At 40.3% G+C, this 22,764-nt stretch overlaps 1 protein-coding gene across 3 annotated transcripts in view; it reads right to left on the reverse strand.

Annotated features, from left to right (window-relative positions):
- LOC129328245 (rho GTPase-activating protein 7-like) overlaps window positions 1-22,764 on the reverse strand; it is a 99,336-nt gene that overhangs the window by 16,407 nt on the left and 60,165 nt on the right. For 2 of the 3 annotated variants that reach the window (XM_054977177.1, XM_054977178.1), the window contains exons 2-9: window positions 16,179-16,250; window positions 13,005-13,086; window positions 9,033-9,096; window positions 5,601-6,976; window positions 4,668-4,838; window positions 2,700-2,859; window positions 1,586-1,784; window positions 474-690 (exon numbers count right to left, since the gene is read on the reverse strand). In XM_054977177.1, coding sequence (XP_054833152.1) covers window positions 474-690; window positions 1,586-1,784; window positions 2,700-2,859; window positions 4,668-4,838; window positions 5,601-6,976; window positions 9,033-9,096; window positions 13,005-13,086; window positions 16,179-16,250 — 2,341 coding nt within the window. Of the gene's footprint in view, window positions 1-473; window positions 691-1,585; window positions 1,785-2,699; window positions 2,860-4,667; window positions 4,839-5,600; window positions 6,977-9,032; window positions 9,097-13,004; window positions 13,087-13,616; window positions 13,821-16,178; window positions 16,251-22,764 lie in introns of those variants that run through there. The other variant, XM_054977180.1, reaches the window with a different exon arrangement.

The following is a 22,764-nucleotide window of genomic DNA, read 5'->3' on the forward strand; positions in this document are numbered from 1 at the left end:
GACAGTTGGTTTCTGATGGGATTGTTCAGAGTCAGTTGGATGAGTGAGTCTGAAGATTACACTAAACTGCTACTTTTGTTCTGTTACTGTCAGTTTTGGTACAGAATTAACTGTAGATAGATATGCACCGATTTAACTTTTAAGACAACCATGTAAGAAAGCATTATTACACATTCTGAATTGTATATCTGGAACAAAAAAAGTTTTGTTAATTTGCAGCCATCATATAGTCAACATCTTACTCAAGAGTAAACCATGTTATAAGTTTCTCAAGCCTATTATCTGCACCAGGACATAACCAAAACCAACAATGCCACACAGCATGGAAAGAAGGGCACCTGTAAATAAATAGCAACATAAGATAATATTCATTTCTTGCTAATATTGACTGACTACTTAACATTAAAAGGGCAATGTATTTTTCTTTTTGCTGATCAGCACAATTCCAAGAAGCTTTATTTAAGCAAAAATACCTAGATGATGAGGAACTCTCTCTTCTCAATGTGTTCAGGTGAAACAAAGATGGTGCTAGGCAAACAGCAAGATTGGTAGGTGTCATTTGGTTTTCCTCAACGAAAGCTACTACGTCCCTGAGAAAGAAGAGTAGGATTTTCAAAGCTTCACGGTTTTCATCTGGAAGCAGAATAGCAGCAGCCTGGACAGCACAAAATTGCTGATCTTTTGGCACATCTAGAAAAAGAGACAGACAGACATGACAAAGTTTCCAGGTGCTATGAAGGGAGAATACAATCATCCTGCCTATGAATTCACATTTTTAATTTCAACAGAAAAACAACTACTTATATCTAATTTCCATGCCCTTATGCTTACAACACAGTCATAAATCAAGAAAATCCAGCAGTATATATAAGCAATTCCTTGGCTTCCTTAAAGTTATTGTAAAATGACCAACTGAAATTCCAAGTAAACAGTTCTTAAAAGTGTTAAAACAAATCTCAAATAGTTCCAGAGGAATTAGCCGTTGTTAGTCTGTAGTTGCAAAATAGTAAAGAGTCCAGTAGCACCTTGAAGACTAATCAACTTGATTGTAGCATAAGCTTTTGAGAACCACAGCTCTCTTCGTCAGATGCAACTGATGAGGAGAGCTGTGGTTCTCGAAAGCTTATGCTACAAGCAAGTTGGTTAGTCTTAAAGGTGCTACTGGACTCTTTACTATTTTAGCTGGAGCTATTCAAAAAGAATCATCATCATACTTCTATTTTGTCTTTCCCTTCTTGATTTAGGTGGGTAGCCATGTTGGTCTGCAGTAGAACAGCAGGATTTTAATCCAGTGGCAACTGGATTAAACCAACAAGGTTTTTTCAGAGTGTAAGCTTCCAAGTGTCAGAGCTCCTTTCCTTAGTAGTTATTGTCTGAAGAAGGGAGCTCTGACTCTCAAAAGCTTACACTGAAAAAAAAATTGTTGGTCTCTAAGGTACCACTGGACTAAAACCCTTCTTGATTTGTGCCTTAAATATGTTTATTCAAATCATACTTCAAAGTGGAATCACAAGTAGGTAAGACAACCAATTATTTGTATCACCATCATTTAAAACAGGTTAGAATTAAGGTTGCTACTACATACATTGGTAGATGTGAAGGAAAGTTTCACAGAGCTTGCTTGTGAATATAGGTTCTGGAAGATCTCGGAAATACTGTTTCACCATATCTGCCACATCAAATGCTGACTGTCCCTCATAAGTTACATTGTGAGGGTCATTTTCATTCATTTCCCTTAAGGAGAGGATCCTAGATTTAACACCAGACTTTCTGAAAAGGCCAACCTATGAAAGTGAAAATATGAAAGTAAAGTTCCAGTCAATGGGGAAAAAATCCATTGGCCTAAATATGATATATAACTTGCACAAAATTAAGCTTCCACGAGCTGTGTACTGGCTTTGTTAATAAACTACAGAAGAATGGATCACAAAATCTTTCATATTCAGCATGATATGCATTATATTGGACACTCACGGCTGACTGATGCACACACCTTCTTGTACCCTCTTCCCTCCTTATTAGCCTCCAAGGTGAGACATGTGAGTTACCTCTGCTGAAAGGCATTGGTCTGCAGTGATGTGAGGTGCTATGAAAACTCTGTCTGTGGTGCTTGAACTGTGATGATTACTAAGGCAAGTTATCACTTGAGAATGCAGACAATGAACAATGAGTGCACATAGGTTAATTCATTTTCAGACTGTTATGCGCAGCAGCTCTCCTGGCTGACTTTATCCCCTTTTACCCCTAGCGTAATATTTGTACAGTTTCCTACATACATGCCTTTCTGCCCAGTGTAACGTGGGTTCGGATCTTTCTGAAACAATGGATATGCTCAAGCGTTACTGGTTACTGATAACTGGTCTGTGCAAAACCAGCTTTTGAAATTACTCCAGTACGAGAGGTAAAACCTTAAGAATGCACTGTAAATTAGCATGGCTGCAAGCACTCCCCATCCCACTAAAATAAATCAGCAGCAAATGGCAAATAGGTGTGAGGGGAACAACAATTGCCAAAGGGAGAGACATCACAGAACATGATTTTATTTAACACATTAACATTCCTAGGAAAGAATGAGAATGCACAGTGCTAGTAAGAGGATATAGATGTGGGCTACATCTCACATCCCATTTTCAGTTACAGACTATGAAAAGAACAGGTACGTACTAAGCCCATGAGCTGAATTGTTTTTCATACAATACCTGGTCAAGAAAATTGTCTCTTAAGTAGTCCATGGCTTGGAGTATGCTCCTTGGAAGTGGATGACTTGTTCTCTGGACATTTAACAATAGTGGTACTCCAAATATATTTTTGTCCTTATAATCGGGGGCTTTTATTTTTCTAATGAACTTTGGAACAGTCCTGAAAATTCAATGTAATTCATTAGCTTGCTGGGCTTTCTGAAGAATTCAGAAACTAAAAAGGTAGAATTGCTCACCAGGAATTGCTGGTTGCAATTAAAAGTCTTCGGTAATGCTAAATCCTTAAAATATATAGAAGAGGACAACCAGTTAAGAGCACTGGAATTGCTGAATTTGCCAAGAGTGGCAAATTATCTCTGTTTATTCTCAAATAGAAGGTAGTAATTTTTCAGTATCACAAAACGAATTAAATAAATAATTAATGTGAAACTGCTGTTTAAAAATCACAATTTCTAGATGGCTGTGAATCTACACATCAAGTTGTGTCTTCAAAGTATCAAATTCAGTTCCCTGCCAAAGCATTGCCAAAACTGTGACAAACCTCAATTTTTTGCAAGCAAGGAAGTTAAAATTTGCTAGTTTATTTATATATTTAAAATATTTATATTCTATCTTATCTCCACAGATTCAGCACAACAATTTTCAAGGACACAAGATCATAACACAATAGTAAAATAAAATGGTGTACAAATTAAAAACAAGCCAAACCTGTGAAAAAATTGTATTGCCCACCAAATGCCCTCTGAAATAAAACGGTTGTATTTTCCTTCCTAAATACAGCAAGTAAAAGTACTCTCTGCACCCACTCTAACAGGTATTCCAGAGGACTGGGCCAACCACACAAAATACCTTTGACTTAGCTGTTGCCATACAGGCTATCCCAAAAGTAGGGCTGCCAGGTCACCCTGAGCAACCAGAAATGTGGGGGGCAGGAGTAGGAGTGGGATTACCAGCCTGTTTGTGCACTCACCAGTGATATAACTGGAACCGATGTGGTCTGGAGGCAAAACTCTGTTTTTTGCCCAATATCATGGCTTCAGCAGCAAAGAGATGATTTCATTTCCTGGCACACGGGAAGTGATGTCAGTGTGCGTGCAGCAGCAGCATCATTACATCACCAGTGAGCACATGAACCTGCCAGTGAGTCTGTTTCCCCCTTTAATTTCCTCCTGCCTGCTGGTTGAGCAGGGGTGGCAAGCTGACAGATGGTAAGCTGACCTAAGAGACAGCTCCATAAGGAGAATGGCTGCAGATTATAACTGGCACATGGGAGTACACTGGGAAATGCGATTTGATAACAATGGCTCTCCGTGGACCATGAAGGGCTAATGAAGTGTAACAAACAACACTTTGAATTGGGCACAGAAGCAAATAGAGAACTGGTGCGATTCAGTTGCGTGTTCTGAGCAAATGACTCCACATTTTGTACCAACTGAAGCTTCAGGGACATCTTCAAAAGCAGCATGGCTTGGTCAGCAGAGTCTAAATTAGTGGACAGTTTTTACAAGCACAATGTAACTGAAAGAAGATACTCCTAGCAACATTGCTGCCCTGCTTATCTATTAACAAGGCCAGGTCCAAGAGTGCCTCCAAGAGCTCATAACTTAATCTACTAAGGAAAGCTTAACTATAGCTATATCTTGTAGATCAACACTAGTCACATACTCTGCCATTCTAACCTGCTTTACCTTTGTCTTGTCTAGAATAAGCTTCAGTTTGTTTACCCTCAGCCACTTGACTACAGACTCAAGATAATGAACAAATAAATGAGAACTGGCACTTTAATTTGAGGGAATTCTACACTTGATGCCCCACAGACAGGAACAGAATATAGTTTGGGAGGAAGCCAGTAGTTTCTGCTTCTGATTACAAATAATATTTAATTTCCAATACAAGATCTTAGACAGCTGAATGCTTCACTTCAGAAAAATACTTGGAGAAAAATTCTTGCCTTTCATTTCAACTTACCAATTCCATCCTTGCTTGCTAGAAGGAGTGTATTTGTCCATTAAAGAAGTCAGTTTTAACAAAGCTAGCTTCTGTATTCGGTTTAGGTGGGCTGCTGACTGGCTGTCAATTTGTACAGAAAGAGTTTCCAAATGTATGTCTTCCTCAGTAGACCGATATCTTCCCACGGGTCTGGGGGGGGGGAAAGTTTAAATATGCTTAGTTCTAATGCTTTTTATCCCAAATACAAAGAGGGAACTCTTTGTAAAACTCAAAAATTCATAGATAATTGCTTCTGATTAGACACTAACTGCTTAGTCAGTATACTACCTTGGAAATTAAGCATCAAAATCTTAAGGCACTTTGCTTGCAGTAAAACTATTCCCAGCACTGCCAATTAAATGAAGCAAGCACACACTGTACTGCTTTAAGTTAAACCAATTAACCCATTTTAAAACACAGCCAAAAATGTATTGAATACTTTAAAAAACAAGTTCTAACTTTATGATCCCAATGAAAAAATCCCTAGCAGGTAGTTCAGAAAATGGTCACGGATTTTCTGTCCTTTCTAACATCTGTTACATGCTGCTCATCTCAGCTCTTGGTATAAGTAAAAGACACATGTTGCTTTATACACCAGGTAGTACCCAGTGCTCAAGTGTGTGGACTGTTATCCTATCAATTCACAGAAAAAGAGCTACAGACAAGTTAACTGATGAAACAATTTTAACTATATATCATCTTATTAATCATTACAATAGTCCTATAAAGGTAGATCACTATCATAATCCACACACTGCAGATGTGGAATGAGATCAAGAGGCAGATAGTTGCTGTTTGTCCTTAGATGAAGTCACTAAGGATACACAGCTGGCTCAGAGGTCGCCTCTTTACCACTATGCTACAACAGCTTTATTTTATTTCTTGATCCTTGGTAACCCATATGCAGCTGACCTGACAGAACATGCTGGTGTCAGTCTTATCCCCGTTTCTGTAACATAAGCCAATTCTGCAAGGCGATGCTCACTGGTACTCTTGCAGTTGTCTTCTCCATCAATGGCAGGCAGTTCTGTCAACTTCTCTGGATGCTTTTTAATCTCCAGATGGATCTCCTTAGGAGATGATGGGCATGGAGAAATGGAGTGGTTGGAGTGACTAGCAGAGTCTGAATCCCCATCATCAGAGAATTTCTCTGACCACTGACTGACCAACTTCCTAAGACCATTAACATGTTCCATAACATTGTCTAGTTCTGTAAAGACATCATCATCTCCCGTCTCTGATGCATCCACTTTGTTAATATGGACAGGAATGCCAGGTACATTGTCATATATGCTCAGTCTGTTATCTATTAGTGAAAGAGAATCAGGCGGAGTTTCAGAGTCTTGAGAACCAATATGAACCCTATTTCTCCGGCACCCGTGAAAACTCCCAGTTCTCCAGTTCACAGCTGTGTTATCTAGAGGGGACAAAAGGCTGCAAGTCAGTGCTTTGGGGAATGTCCCAGGCTTATGGCCCTGTGGTACTTGAAATACTTTGTTTTCGTGCAAATTTATCTCATTTTTCAAATTATGCTCAGAGAGATCATTCCATAAGGAAAGCTTGTGGGAATCATAACCCTCTGCATACATCCCTCCTCTGTGACTGTGCCGCCTGGCTTTGATAACAGGGCTTGGGGTGCTCACAGTGCTGCTGTTTTCTGATTGGCTGCTGCTACTGCAGCTCTGTGGTGAGTAAGAAGAGGACTGCATCGCCTGGCTGTTGGACATATCGCTAATATTCACACAATTGAGGTTTCTCAGCTTTTCTTCAGTCAGTCCCTCTAAAAGAATAGGCTCACTGATAATGGGTTTGGCCTTTGATTGAGGTTCTCTCTTTAGACTGCTGCTCCTTATCCGCAGCTTCTCCATTTTCTTTAGGAAGCTCCTTCCCTTTTTGCTGGATGGTTTATCCAAGAGCTTGTCCTCACTGATTATGTTCAAGGTTTCACCAGGAGACGAAGAGCAACTGAAGGTAGAGTCTGGAGATGCCAATTTATTTGAGGAACACGTTGATGAACTCCTGCTAGTCTCCACATCCTCAAAAGTCTTTGGAAAGCTGATTAAGTCACTATCACCACTGCTAGTACTGTGAACTGAAGATTCATCATTCCTCTCCCCCTGGTCAGAAAAAGCTATATCCCCGCTGCCAATGCTCTTAAGCCTCAGATTGTCAGCAACTGAAGCTCCAAAACCTTCCAAACTCTCAAGACGAGACCATCTCTGAGTACACTTTTCGTAGGTCCATTTGGTACTTATTGCACAGGGTTCATCCTCTTCAGATTCATCACTCTTAAAGAACAGAAAGACATTTAAAAGGTAAGTATGAATGATAAATCAATTACAGCAGTCCCCCCTTTCAGGAGCATCCCTCCCCGTCCATGGTCTTGAAAAGCCATGCCCACAGTTGTAGCATTCCATGAAGGGGTGAAAGATTAATGCCAGAAAGCACTTGGTACGCAAGCACAAATACCCTTTGTGAAGCCCAACTATTGTAAGCAAGCCCAATTGATTTTAACATGATTTAAAAACTTTAAAAAGGATTTACATTTTGCTTTCTGGCTCCAGCTTGACAGTTACACTGTTTCAGTTATAAGTAATTATTTAAACCACTGCAAGGTAAATATGCTAATCATTGTTTTAAGTTAGCTTAAATCTGCTCAATAAAATCAAAATGGAGACTCCAGAATTCAACTCAGGGTTGGTTCTTACATTATTTCAGTGGCACAGAGACTGCACTTCTTCCCACAGCACCAGGGTAATACGAGCAACATTGGACTATGCAAGGAGAGAACATGCTACAGCTCGTCCATATGTAGACATCACTCAGAAATTAGGCTAATGCTAGTTTGGAGAGCATGATCCAGGGCTTTTTCATGTTTTCCCAAAGCAGATCTTTAACAGCAGTGTAAGACTCAAGTCTGAAGGCATACAGAAACATATGATGGTCAGATCCTGAGCATAAACTTCAGCAAGTAAAGGATGTGATTTTGGAATACACAAATGTATGTTTTAAAAAATCAATTGTCGAAACTGAAGGGGGAAATTCTAGATCAACCTACTCCCTGCTGTGCCAATTTTCTGTTTGCAGGCTTTCTTCAGTAGGGAAAAAAATTAAAATGTGATTCTTCACATCTAGTGTACAGTTTATTGTATACCTCAGGATTCTGCTGCCTCATTTTGTCTTACATGCCCTCAGTACTGGGACAACATGGTATGTGAAACAGATCACTCAACTCCCAGCTCCACTCAATTGACTACCAATGAGAACAGGTTCAAAAATGCCTGAAACACTTGAAGAACATCTGCATAACATAAACCTCAAGTACTCCTCCATTCTCAGTACCTTGTCTGTACTGACTGTTATGAACAGGGCCTTACATTGTATGAAAGACATAGGCTTGTTCTGCTTTTGAGTTTGAAGTAAAGCACAAAGCTAGGCACAGCTTACAAGACTGAGAAGGGGAGAAAGAGAAAGAAGGAACATAGAGATGTCACACCTTGGTCATCTGTCACAGTTGATCGTCAATAAACAATTTCCCCAAACTGACAACTCTCCCTTCCTCTTTACATCCTACACCATTTACAGGCCGTGCATAAAGCAGCCTAGGACCCTAAGGAAAAAGTTTATCGGTCAAGGCCTGGAAACCACACTTTTGATTGGTCTAAAAAGGAAACTCCTGCCATGAGAACTCCAAGAAATATAGGCCCCAAAGAAGCCAGCTTTTGTCTCCTTTTGCCAAGTCCAGAAACCAACTGCATGAAAGGCTGAACCTTTGGCCAAGGCAGGGAGACAAGCTGAATACTGTATCTAGTTAACAAGAAATGAGTTTTACTTCCCCTCGCCCCCATACTCTATAGCTTCCCCATTTTAGATTTTTCCTTAGTATCTCTTTAGATGCACACAGAAATAAACCTGTACAATTTGTACTTTTGACTTTGAGAGACTTGCTCCACACCCCACACCCAGCTGCTTTAAGCACACTCCACTATGTAGTTCTGAGAAAAGGAGAGTAGGGGAGAACCAGATCCTGCATACAAAGCACAGCCTCACATTCCAATGGTGAAGTACTGATTAATCTGGGGCCATCTGGAATTTCCCCTGGTGATGGCAGGGAACCTACCAAAGGTGTACGTCTAGCATCCAAGAGGGCCGTGCATGTACAAAGCAGCCACTTGGAGCCAGAGAAACACAGAGAGCTAACACCCGATACTGTGTTACACCAACTACTCAAACAGAAGCAATAAGTTTCTCAATAAATAATATTCTTATGTGCCAGTGCTTTTGGTGTTATAAAGCTTATATTTCAAGAAAAGAAAAAACAATCAATATAATTTGGAGACATACCCGCTTTCTTTGCCGGTTTATTTCCACTTTCATTGCTGCACACTTATTCAATGTATTTAACCGCCTAGAAGAGAGACAGACAAATTGACATGTTTATCCTAGAATGGTACTCAAAATACATATGCTGTATATGAAATTTTTTAAACCAAACACTCCCCCCACCTTCTGCATTCTTTTCTCATGGCCCAAGGAGGGCTGATTGTCATATTATACTTCCCCAGTACTGTTCTTAGAATGTACACAGATATACCACAAACGAGATCCTCCTTTGAAATGCACAAATGGTCATATCAGAGTCAAAAGCCTGGCAGAGCTCCTGGAATTCTGGTCAGATGAGTCTGGTTTGGGGCATTCGCCTATTTACAATGGTTTTATATTCTATGCCACTATGTGTGTTTTAAGAATGAAAAAAGTAATGTGGGTAATATAAAATGTAATTTATTCACTACACATTAAAGTCACATGACTGAGGAATATTAATACAATTGTACTGCCTGATGTTTTAGCAGCTTGACATTCTGCCTTTTTCTTCTGTGTGGAAAATGGGCAGCCAGCATACCAAATAGTCTTGAGCTGTGCCATTTCCAAGGGAAGCTGATGGATTTTCCCACAACTTCTGAGGTACAAGCCTTTACTATCCAGTGATGAACAGCTAGCACTCCCCCCTCTTTCAATACAGGAACTGATTTAGAACAGTATTGGATAAAACTCTCAAACAAACACTAAACACACATGAATTTTGCCAGTTCACACCCAACTTTCAAAGACACATGTTCCTTTTTTATCTTCAACAGCTACTGATAAAGGAACTAATGTCCACGTAGCATGGGTTACCTATTGTCTTCAAGTGATCTCTTTCAGCATTCAATAGCTTTAAACAATGTTGTGTAATTTGTTGCAATTAAGCAATTATAGTGGCACTCCCATGGGGTGGGTACAAGTAGAGGGCATTGCATAATATTTGCGAGAACGACACTTTTCTTATTAAAACACAGAGTGTACCTACAGAAGTACAGCTGCCCTGGCAAAATGTCAAGGTCTCTTTTGCGCCTGCAGCATCTTACCAAAACAATCTTCAGAAGAACGTCAATACCTAATTTTAAAAATGGTACTTCTATTACTTGTTGTATCTTGTATAATATAAACTTTGACACCCTGCCCCAACCCCTTCCAGCTTAAAATCTCAATCACACTCTGCTCAATAGTCTTCCATAAACTGAAAGATGTCACAGAGTATCTGAAAGTCAAATAGGCCTAACTTAAGAATGATGCTCTTGGTGGACTGGTGGATTGTCTTCTCCTATGGCCAACATTCACCTATCCTTAAGCATTAAAGGCAAACTGTGTTGCCAACGACGCACATTTTATCTTGGTGCACCTGTGTAGGAGCACCAGGATAAAAAGTACGTTGTGGCCAATATGGCTTCCAGAGGGCACCATGGCGGTGGGATGACCAGGCGAGCCAGCCCATCCCTCCAGAGGGTGCTGCCACCGCAGGATAGCCAGACAAGCCAGGCCATCCCTCCAGAGGCCAACATAGCGGCGGGAAGGCCAGCTCAGCAGGCCTACTCCTCTGGGGGCCAGTGCAGTAGCGACAAGGCCATGCAAGCCAGCCTTTCCCTGTGGAGGCCAGCACAGTGGTGGAATGGCCTGGTGTGATAACCAGTCAAGCCAGTCCATCCTTCCAGAGGACAGCACTGCAGTGGGACAGCCAGGTGAGCCAGCCCATCTCTCCAGAGGCTGGCACCACAGTGGGATGGCCAGGTAAGCCAACCTGCCCCTCCGGATGCCAACACAGCGGCAGGATGGCCAGGTGAGCTGATCTACCCCTCCAGAGGCCAGCGCAGCAGTGAGAAGGCCAGGTGAGCCGGCCCATTCCTCTGGAGCCCGCGCCATTTTCTAAGGCACTTTTTAAAAAAAAACAAGCTCTGTTGCTAGTTAACATATAAAGAAGGAGCAAAGAGTCAGACTCTAATAGCAAAAGGCATGAGGAAGAAACTTTAATGTGTAATGAACTCTCCTCTATCCAACACAATGACCAGTAATTCCAAAGACTTAAGGGCACTTAAGATTTTCAAGAGGAGGAAGTAATTTCCAGCAAGTTCCTCATACCACTGCAGTTCTATGAGCTCCTTCAAATTTTGTTCCCGAGGATCAACAGACCTTCTGGAACACCAAAGGGAACAAAGTGGGGAGATCTGCAGGGCAATCAATGGAAATCACCTCCCCCTGTTAAGAAAACTTAAGTGTCCTCAAAACTTCAGAATGTGCTTTTGGATATAGGCTTTTACCTCCTTGCAGTCAGTTGTCCCAGCCATTTTTTCTCACTTAATGGCACAATGCTGATTATGCTGGGGATAAAAGTGGCTGGAGCAATGGACAGAGGCTTGATAAGCCAAGGCAGATGGAAGAATCGGTGTTCCTCCCTCATGTATTCCTTTAATATTATACATCCCACCTCACCTGGTTTATACATTAAATGAACAGAAACGCAAAAATAAATATGCTCAGTATCATCATACAAGCCAGCTTTCATTCAGCTGAAAGCATGAACGCAAGACCAACTTCAGGAATGGTTATCCTCAGGCAGTTATCACCACTCACCCAGCCCAATAAGGATGAGCAGGTGAGTGGCCTTGCCAGCCCCCTCTAGAGCAGTGTCACAACTCTCCTTCCCTATCTGGCCAGTGGCAGCTAAGAGGAGGACGAGTAGCCAGGAGAGGAACAGGGGCCCTGCCACCAGAAGTGTGCAACCTGGGTCTGGGACCTGGTGAAACGGCCAAATTTCTGTCGATCTGACATAATCTGGCTACACTAATTCCTCAGGGTGATTCCAAATTGGATCTGGGTACCAGGACTCACTGGGCTGGATTATCCAGCAGTAGGCAGCTATCACAGGCAACTGCAGCAGAGGTGGAACAGCAACAGCAGCAAGAGGGCAGTGCTGCAAATGGAGCCAAGATTTGCACCGCTGCATAAGATTAGGATGAGGCTGGCAGGATGGTGGGGATTCAGCAGGCAGAGTGGATTCCCATCCCATTTTGCCCTTCCTTCTCACCCAAACTCCAAAAGTGCCCTTTCAAGCTGCCACAAGCTACCTTTTAAATTCTGCGGCTCGGCAATTCCCCCCTCAGCAATAAAGAGATTCTCTATGGGATTCTCTGGTTTGACATTCTCTGATTCAGCACTGGGATTGTTTGGTTCAGTAACAATAAATTTGCAAGGTAATTATGCTAAGGGCACCATAGAACTGGACCCTGGGGTCCAATTCTCCTGATATTTGGAGGGCCTTTAGTGGACAATCAGGAGTAGGTTTCCTGCAAATTTGGTAGAGATTGCTTAAAAATGCCCCCCGGTTCCCTCCCCGGACATTATACCCTATAGGAAATAATTGATGGTTAATTATAGGATTCTCTAATCTGGATCACATAATCTGACCTGGATTTCAGGGATCCTGGATTTTTTAAGTCCCTGAAACCCAGATTTGGATTACCCAGATTGTTTTTGGTGCACATCCCTACCTGCCACCACAGAAAGAAGCAGCAGCCACTACTGCCGAGCAAGTGCTCGCTTGTTTGCCCAACAGAGTGAGCAGCAGCTGCTGCCCTACAGCTGAAAGGGCTCAAGCCTCACACAGTCATAGTGCGAGTCCACCCTAAAAGCATTTTGCCAAGAGCTCACATAGATACATGGAGCATAAAGCAAACCAAGATTGCTTGCTTGAAGGAATTCTGTGGTACCACTGCACATGTGAAGAAAATTGAAGATTTATACTAGAAAATGTATGTGAATATGTAGACATATTATAGCAACACTTATGAAACGTGCTTCTTTAGATAGCAAGCAATATCCATTAGACAGCAGAAGCAAGCCACAGACCCATTGACTTACATTTTTTCTTAATTAAAGCCTCAAGCTGCCAACCGTAGAAACCTATTGCTATGTTCAAGGAAAATTCAGAACCAAGATTACCTGTACAGGGATTCTATTGCATCTTGATCTAAAAATTCATGATCTTTCCTCACAGTTTTAATATCAATAGGGAATTGCACATCTGCAAAAAAGATTTCAGAACAGCAAGAGGTTAAATTACAAAAATTTGAGTTTAAAATGTCAAATTCCAAAGCTAGTTAAAACTCCCTAAAGCACTGCTTGTTGATGGATCAACAAATGCCAACCTCAAGTAGCATAAATCTTTGCTAACAAAAGAACAGAGATTTATGGATAAGTGGTTACCAATGAAAGCAATTAGCATGTATTAATGAAAATGTTTAGAAATCGGGGCCTCTCTCAGGAAAACACAATCTGCTTATTAAAAGCTCATGCTTATTAAAAGTTTGACCTTATCTTCATTGCCCCCTCTGACAAAACAATGTGAAGTTCCCTGCCAATGAAAAAATCCCGGGGCAAAAGAGGATTCCCACCCAAAGGACTTTTTCCCAGTGGAAAAACTGGCATTGGAGAAAAAACCCTCCCATTATTTTTTTTCTATTAGAATTAGTAAAATGCTTCTTAAGGCATGTAAAGCAATCTACTACTGCATTAGGTAAAAGGTAAAAGTGCAAGCACCAAGTCATTACTGACCGATGGAGGGACGTCGCATCACTGGGTACTCATTTTACCGACCTCGGAAGGATGGAAGGCTGAGTCAACCTTGAGCTGGTTACTTGAACCTGGCTTCCGCCAGGATTGAACTCAGGTCATGAGCAGAGCTGAGACTGCAGTACTGCAGCTTACCACTCTGTGCCACCGGGCTTTGGATTGGATGGTGATCATTCTAACATAAAACTGTAGAAATATACCTTTTAAAGAATATTTTCTGTTTAAATGTAAATCATTTTGGCAACAATTATTATTCTATAAAGTGTTTAATGATAACACAGTATTAAAGAGTTCACTGTTTTCAACTTAATGTCCAAACATGCTGGTAATCCTACCCATTGTGACTGCATTAGAGTCCCTGTCCAAATAATACACTTTGTTTATTACAGAAGATTTTCCACCTTCAAGTTTCATTGTTTCTACGTTTCATATGGCAAAAAAATAACATACATGGGCTATGATAGGATAAGATGCAGCCTCTTGCACTTTTTCTCCAATACTAGATCTGCTTACAATGTTTCTAACAGAAAACTAAGATGTTTAAGCTGTTGAATTCCATAAATACACCAATTAGTACACGGTTATATGTTAATTAAGTTAAAATTATGCATTCTTTGTTGTGCAAGTAAAAGTAATTTAGGTTTGATAGAAAACTAAATATTGCATATATTTCAATTTCCCCCCAAATCTGGGGGGGGGGGGTTATAAAAAAAAACTGGGGGGAAGGTCTATGACTTCAACATTTCTTGAAATTTTACATCTCTTGAAGAGACCCAAAGTAATACCAAGTCTTGTTACATTTTTTTAAAAGATCATGAACTTGCTCTCACTTAGAAGCTGATGATTCTTGCCACTTTTATCTTTGTAATAATTATGCAATTGACCTTTTCTCTGTTTTTCCCCTCCAACTCATTCTCTCACACATTAACTCAGGGCTTTTTTTCTGGGAAAACAGGTGGTAGAACTCAGTGGGTTGCCCTCGGAGAAAATGGTCACATGGCTGGTGGCCCCACCCCCTGATCTCCAGGCAGAGGGGAGTTTAGATTGCCCTCCACGCCGCCAAGCAGCGGAGATCAGGGGGCAGGGCCACCAGCCATGTGACCATTTTCAAGATGTTCCAGAACTCCGTTCCACCGTGTTCCAGCTGAAAAAAAGCCCCGTATTAACTATTTTAACACACGATGTAAGTCACTTTGGGTCCCCACTGAGGAGAAAAGAGAGGTATAAATGAAGTAAATAAATCTTTCTCCTTCTTCTCATATTCTATTTAAACAACCTATATCAACTAAAATTTCATCATTCACTTCCCTTCACTCCAGTCATGCCCTTCTCCACTCCTTGCACTTGTCCGTAGAAGATTACTACCTCCATTTCACAACTCCAGCAGTCTTCCAGTGATGTCATTAACACTGACCTCACTATTTTCACTGGATATATTTAGAAGCCTGATAACTACTCAGTGCTCACTTTTTAATTTAATATCTGCCTTTTCCTCTAGTCTTCTTCCTTTGATTGTTACCTCGGGCTGTAAGCCTGGGGGAAGGGTTTGTGTTTTATTTTTCTTTGTGAGCACTCTAAAATCCAGGACTAGAAGAAATTATCTCTGGCCAGCACTTCCCTACTTAGAAAGCCAGGTTTCTTTGATTCTGTATTATATTCAACCAGTGGCTTCAAAACACAAGGACTTCTTTAGTTCCTTGCGCCCAACTATTTGCTAAACAGTGAGGCGTCATTGTAGCACTCACCTGCTTGGCAGAAGGGAATGAATAGAGAAGGATGTGGTAGGACAAGCCTAATCACTGCTTAGACTCAAATTCAGTGAAGAAGCCAAAGTCAAGATGAGACCTGCAATAGTTTGCAAGATACTTAACCTTGCATTGTTTATCATACAGGATGGCTTAGTTTGTAAAAGACCATTTCCACACAGTGGCATCTCTCCATCCTGAAGTTCCTCTAGCCTAAAGGCGCGTACCCCAGCTTTCCAGCAATTTAAATGGTTCTTCCATTTAATGGTTCTTCCATTTAAATAGCTACAACAGTTGGAGGAAGGATCCACAGGCTGGAAAAAGGCATCAGACTTTGCTGAGAGGAATAGGAGGATCCATGTTTCTGTCTCATATCAGTCTCTTGAAATGTGGCTCGCAATAGTCAGTCATGCCCTACAGGGAACTCTTCCTCAAGACTATTACCTCATCACACAACAAACTGGCAGCTTTTTCTCTGGGCGCCAGAGAATGCAGGTAAACACCAAATTTTTCTATTGAGGTATTAATAAAAAAAGTCTTTGCTAATGGTAACAAAATGGCATAGAGCAGTCTTCAGCCTCTTTCTTTTGCTTTGTTACTAACTTCATCCAAATGGAGCTTTATGTTGTTCATTTGTCTCCATATGCCAATGCCTATGACTCAAAAATGGGTTGACTTGCATTTGACAGATATTTGTGTGTAATATACCACAAGCATTTGTTGTATTTGTTGCAAAACTCATTTCTGAATACGTTTCAATTATTCTTATTTATCAAGAATGTCATGGGTATAACGGCACCTTCAAACATCTGAGCATATTGAGGGAAACCAGCAGCCTTCAGCCACTCACAGGCTTCCTTGGCCTCAATTTCTGAAAGAAAAAAAATACACTCCATTAGGACTCAGAAGAAATTAACATTAAGTCATATTAAATACCTCCAAATATATCTTTTGATTTATCTGTCTCTAGGGAAAGGGCCTCATCATTAATTTTCCAAAATCTTCTAAAAAAAATTTCAAGCACTATAAATATCCTAGCATAAACAGATGCATTCGGCATGTAATTGCCTCCCAATTATTATCAATCATAGTACAATAGCCTATGCTATAGATTTCTAAGGTTTTTCAATGCTAGAACATCTTTTGTATGTCAGAATAAGTAATCTCAAAACTCAGAAAAATAATTTTTAGGCATACTATCTGAAAGAGACATGGTGAGCACAAAGCTAATATCAGTGCTTGGCTAAGAAATACTTGTTGCTGTATAATATTCAGTTCATCACTCTCTACAACACTATTAGTTTATCTATAATGCTACTTTCAAGAAGCAGAGACACTCCATGACTCCCCACCTATTTCTAAATTGTTTTACTGCTGTTTAACAATTAATTATCTATAACACCTGACATTTATTTCAAATGTCAGGCATTAACTACTCATTTTGCATCAATTAATAAATATCAAATGACCAATATTATTAACATTCCTACAAGAAAAAGAACAAAAAAGCATAACTTCCACAGAACAGCCACCAGATGCCTTAAGTGTAAACATGTTTTTTCAATTTTTATTTTATTTTTATTTATGTCATTTATAGTTCGCCTTTCTCAATGAGACTCAAGGCGTATTACACAGTGTGAGATTAGTACAGTCAATTTCAAGGACATTTCCATAAACGATGCCATAGAGTAAATAAACACAGTTTTACAAAGACATAGCATTAGCAAGAATCCAATATAGAGTTTAAGAAATGCTGAAACAGAACATAAGCAATTCTCGGGCTGACACAGGAAGCACAAGTAGCTTGTGGGAGCACATATTTAAGACAAGAGGTAGTAAGTACATAAGGTAACATAATGGTGAAGTCTATGGTCCTTAACTCATTAGCAACGCATCTGAGAGCCCCTCAGATTATTAATTATTCTTAATTAAAAATTACTGTGTCCTTTCTGAAGAAGAAATGTAGACTGTTCTCTTCTCTTGTATAATTCATGTTACAACTCTGACAGGAGCTGAACAGCCAAGGTTTTTTATATAGAGAAATTATATAAAATTTATATTTTATATTTATATTAAAAAAGGACATAAAGAAATACATGGATTTTTATAGACATACCTACATTAACAGTTTTTCAAAAAGTCAGTGAAAGGTTTTCATTTGTCTCCAATATTCCCACAGTTCCTTTTTCTAATGTGCAATAGCTTTAACCATTCCATTAATGAAGCATAAGTAATTTTCTTCCAGTAAAGACCCCAAAATATTTTGGGAGCAAACAGCAATCAGCATATTCTGCAATACAAACCCATCTTCCAGCTTGCAATCAACCCTTAAAAATTAAGGATATGTTTATCCAAAATAAACTATGCAGTAACTGTCCTAAAACTGTTATCAAATGGAATCAAGGACTTAATTCTTGCCTCAAATGCCAAACCTGGAAAAATTGATCTCACAGAAATATCTGAAATTTTACATCTGGAAACGCAAGCACATCTTCTATCCTTCTGTTCTGTAAATTGGGTATTTAACAGCCCTTTCCCCTGTTTATATGAATTTCACCTCCCTGACATCAGCCTCCCTGACATCAACATTTCTTTAATATAATAGAAATGTTGGTGGTATTTTCATTTTAACTGCAATAATTCTCACCATTCAAAATGACTAAAGATAGTACCATCTATCCAAATCTCCAGAAATTTAATCCAATTTGCTGAAAATTTAAAGTTGAAGTAAACACTTTTAGATCTATGGTAAAACACACTGGTTTTGGAGCACAATGGATTACAGTTTGAAAAATGATTTGGTGATTAATATCTACAAGGACCTCAGAAGTTAATATTTTAGTGTTCCTGAAACAATTTTTCTTTTTTTATTTTATATCCTGAAATTAAGCTGTACCAATCTAAGACTGGGAAAAGATGGCTCAATTACTGTAAATTTGTCCAGTGATAATGTGATGCTCTTAGCATATGAAGACAACTTAGCTCAACCTTTCTTACGTGCTACTGCTTTAAACCTTTCTGGTGGTTAAAGGCCACAATCTGCACCTCAGCACCTAAAAATGAAACAGTGCTCCAATACTGAAATCTTGTATTGTAGCCATGCCTCAATGGTGGTGTTCTTGACATTGCAAAATGGGTTCTTAGCTAAATAAATCAGCACTTTTAATAATGAACTGCAGTCATTGGCCAAAGGCCTTTCGATCTAAGTTGGTGGAGTGCTTTCCTCCAGAGAAAGAACTGGGAGGAAAAAAGTGTACGGCAAATACCAGATGCATTTCTATACTTATATTATGTGTTAAGCGTTAAGAACATAAGAAAAGCCCAGCAGGATCAAATCAGTTATCCATCCAGTCCAGCATCCTGTCTCTCGCAGCTGTCAATCAGTTAATTTGGAAGGCCAACAACAGGGTTTAGAGGCCTTCCTCCAGTGTTGCCTCTAGCATTAGTAATTAGAGGTTTACTGCCTCTGGATATGGAGGTTCCCTTTAGTCACCATGAATCTGTCTAATCCCCTCTTAAAGCTGCCTATACCTGTGCCCGTCACTACATACTCTGGCAGCGATTTCCACATTTGAACAACTTGTTAAGACTTTCTTTTGTCCAGCCTGAATCTACTGTGCATCAACTTCCTTAGTTCTACTATTTACTGCCCATCAACTTCCCAAGTTCTACTATTTTGGTAGAAGGAGAAAAAGTGCTCTCTGTCTACTCTCTCTACTCTGTGCATAATTTTATAAACCTTTGTCATGTCACTCCTTAGTCGTTTCTTTTCTAGACAGAAAAGTCTCAGATTCTTCAGCCTTTCCCCAAGGAACAATACTCCAACCCCTAAATTCTCTTGGCTGCCTTCTTTACTTTTTCCAGCTCTACAGACAGTAAAGAGAACTACACACAGTATTCCAAATTAGGATGCAACATAGATCTATACAAGAGCATTATAACATTGGCCATTTTAGTCTCAGTGAGAAATGCAGACTATAAACAACAATAACAATCATTCTCAATCTCTTTTCTAATAATCCCCAGCATAGAATTTGCCCTTTTCACCACGGTGGCAGACAGGGTTGACACTTCCATTGAGTTATCCACAATGACCCCAAGGCCTCTTTCCCTCTCAGTTTCAGCAAGTTCGGACCCCACTGGCATTTACTTGAATTTGGGATGTTTTTGCTCCAATGTGCATCACCGTACACTTGCCTACACTGTACTTTATTTGCCACATTGTTGCACACCCACCAATATGTGGAGATCCTCCAGGAACGCTTTACAATTGGCTTTGGTTTTCGCCATTGTGAACAGTCATCTGCAGACTTGGCCACTACACTGTTCATGTCATCTGCAGACTTGGCCACTACACTGTTCATCCCCAGTTCTAGATCATTTATGAATAAATTAAATAGCACCGGCTCCAATACCAGTTCTTGTAAGACCCCACTGCTTATTCCCTCCATTGTGAGAATTGTCCATTTATTCCTCTTCTTTGCTTTGTATTATTTAGCCAATATTTAATCAATAAGAGGACCTGTCCTCTTGTCCCATCACTGTTAACCATACCCAGGATTCTTTGGTGAAGAATCATGTCAAAAGCCAGGTTACTGTTATCTACATGTTTGTTCACTTTCTCAAAGAACTTCTAAAGACTGATGAGAAAGGATTTAACTCTGCAGAAGCCATATTGATTTTCACTCAGCAGGCTTTGTTCCTCTCTGTGCCTAATAAGTCTATCTTTGATTACAGTTTCTATTAATTTGTCTTGGACAGACGTTAGAGCTAACCGGCTATAATTTCCTGGTTCCCATTTTTAAAAGTCGGTGCAACATTTGCTTCTCTCAATCTTCTGCTGGTTTTAGTGATAAATTACATATACAGATTAGAAGATCAACAATCTCACATTTTAGTTCCTTAAGAACTCTTGGGTGTATTCCATCATGGAGACTTACTCGTTTTCTGTTTCCCCAACAAGTCTAAAACTTCATCTCTCATCACCTCTATTTGACTCAGTTCTTCAGACTCCCTTCCTGAAAATCCTGGCAGTGGCATGGGTACATGCCCCACACTTTCCACAGTGAATCCAGATGCAAAGAATTCATTGTGCTTCTCTGTCATCTTCCCATCTTCCTTTAGCAGTCATCCAAGCCTCCTGGGTTCCAAGCCTACACTTAGAATAGAGTGGAACGTTCAACAGCCTACCAAGCAAGCAATGTTTAAGATTTGGTGGCACCAACAGGGACAGCAATTTGCAACCATTAGTCTTTCCTCTCCTGAGGAATGAAAATCCAGACCAGCCTGGGATGTAAGCTAGAGTTCAGCAACACAGAACAGCCATATCTACCTGCCCACTTATATTTATTTAAGCTTATTTATAGCCTACCTTTCTCACTGAGACTGAAGATGGATTACAGAAAGGAGTACAGAAAAGAAAAAAAATAATCATACAGTATAGACATCCAATGAGAAATGCAATAGGACTAGGAATACAAAACTGAATAATGTGAACAGCAAACTGCTCAGGCCAGCATAGAACAGGCAATGCAGAATGTAGTATAAAGTATATACTGGAGTTTGTAGGGATATTTCACACTGATGTGACAAAGAACTGTTTTAGGTCAACCAGCCACTACAATACTTTAAAAAAATGATATGATATCACACTTGACACATGGCATTTTGCAAAGGGAAAGTAAGCCCACAAGTGACCAGGAGGTGCTAGCTGATTTTAAAAAACAACAGAAATTGCATTAATACCAACTGATGCTATTGTGAATGGTCACTACTTTTAAAACCGCATTTGAATTTTACACATTTATAACTTACACTATACTTCCTAGTACATTCCATCCTCTTGACTCCACCCATCCACTTGCTGAAGATTCATTACATTTAACACAGAGTGCTCAAGTTAATAAAAGGTTATGTAGAGGGCAAGAGTTAGGCTTTAAAATGCCAGAAGACTCCTGTTTGCATACAGTCTTATTGCCAAATGCTAATTTGAAGTTTATTTTACAGAAAACATATGTTCTTATGCAGAAATTAGAAATGGAAGATTCATAGATGGTCCATTTTCAGACTGGTTTTCCTGTCCACATATCTGAAGTAGTGAGTAGAGATGGGCACGATCGGCATTACAATAGAAAAATACCCATGATAATGGCGTTCGCGCGATTGGGACCCGGGGGATTGGTGCCATCCACGGTGACCGATCCAGCGTTCGGGGGGGGGGGGCTTCATTGGGGCTTGATTCAGGCCATCGGGATCTGATTTGGGATGCAGACAATCAGGCGCCAGTAATCTATTCCCGGGGCAACGGAGCCTTGGGAATGCCTGAGCTGTGTTTGCCCTCCTTCTGTCGCCCTGGAAACTCAAATGGAAGCCCAGCTTTCCTTGATTAGCAGGGCTTCCTTCCAACCACGGAGCAGCAACGCACTCACCAGTTGGGAGAAGAGACCCAGGGGAGGGAGGGGGAAGGGGGTATTCTGTAGCCATGGGCACTCCAAACGTTTTTTGCTTTTTAAAAAAACGGGGCTTTGTAGGAGGAATGGCTGTTTTTCTGTCACTCTCTGTTTTTAACCCACTTTTTTGTGGGAAAACCTCATTCACGGCTCTGTGTGAGTGTTTAAAATATGCTTTTGGAAGACTGGCTGCTTTTGGAAGACCGGGCCCAGCAGTTGCCGCCACCACCCACCTTCCCACATAGCTGGGAACAGCGGGGCGCCCCTCCGCTTTGACCTCCCCAGTACGATCCACGGATCGGAAATAGGAGATGATCGGTGTGGATCGGTGATTTGGGGTCATTGCCAGCGCCTATCCCCGATCAGCTTGATCGGTAATTTTTTTTGGATCATGCCCACCTCTAGTAGTGAGATCTGACTCATGAAAACTCACACTGAAATAAATGTCATTAGTCTTTGAGGTGGCACTGGACTTTTATTTTTCAAAATCAGTTCTTTTTTATTTCCCTTTGAGTTGGGTTAAGCAAAATTTCCTTTAAAAATCTAGATGACAGTTTCTTATACTTTATGGGATTATTGGCATAGAGTGTGGGATTTCAAAGCCAGCTCCAGTATGACCCCTTCTCCTTGCATGCAAAAACACATTTCCTGGCTTTCTAAACATCTGAATAGCTGAAAAAGTTTCCACTTCCTGCTGACCTCATTACTCTATCGAAGATTAAAAACTAACAGAAGTTCAAAATGAATTGTTCTCCCTTATTACAAAACAGTAACTGCTAGATCTTTCTGAGGAGCACTGTAAAACTTGGGTTTGTTTTGCTTTTTGAGAATTTAGGGAGCATAAAGGATAGAAACTTGGGAACATTGCTACCAGGTCAGAACAACCCTGTACTAAGAAAACAGGAATGTTCTTTCAATTATTTTAAGATGCCAAAT

Source organism: Eublepharis macularius, chromosome 4 (genome assembly GCF_028583425.1).
Source record: "Eublepharis macularius isolate TG4126 chromosome 4, MPM_Emac_v1.0, whole genome shotgun sequence".
NCBI lineage: Eukaryota > Metazoa > Chordata > Lepidosauria > Squamata > Eublepharidae > Eublepharis > Eublepharis macularius.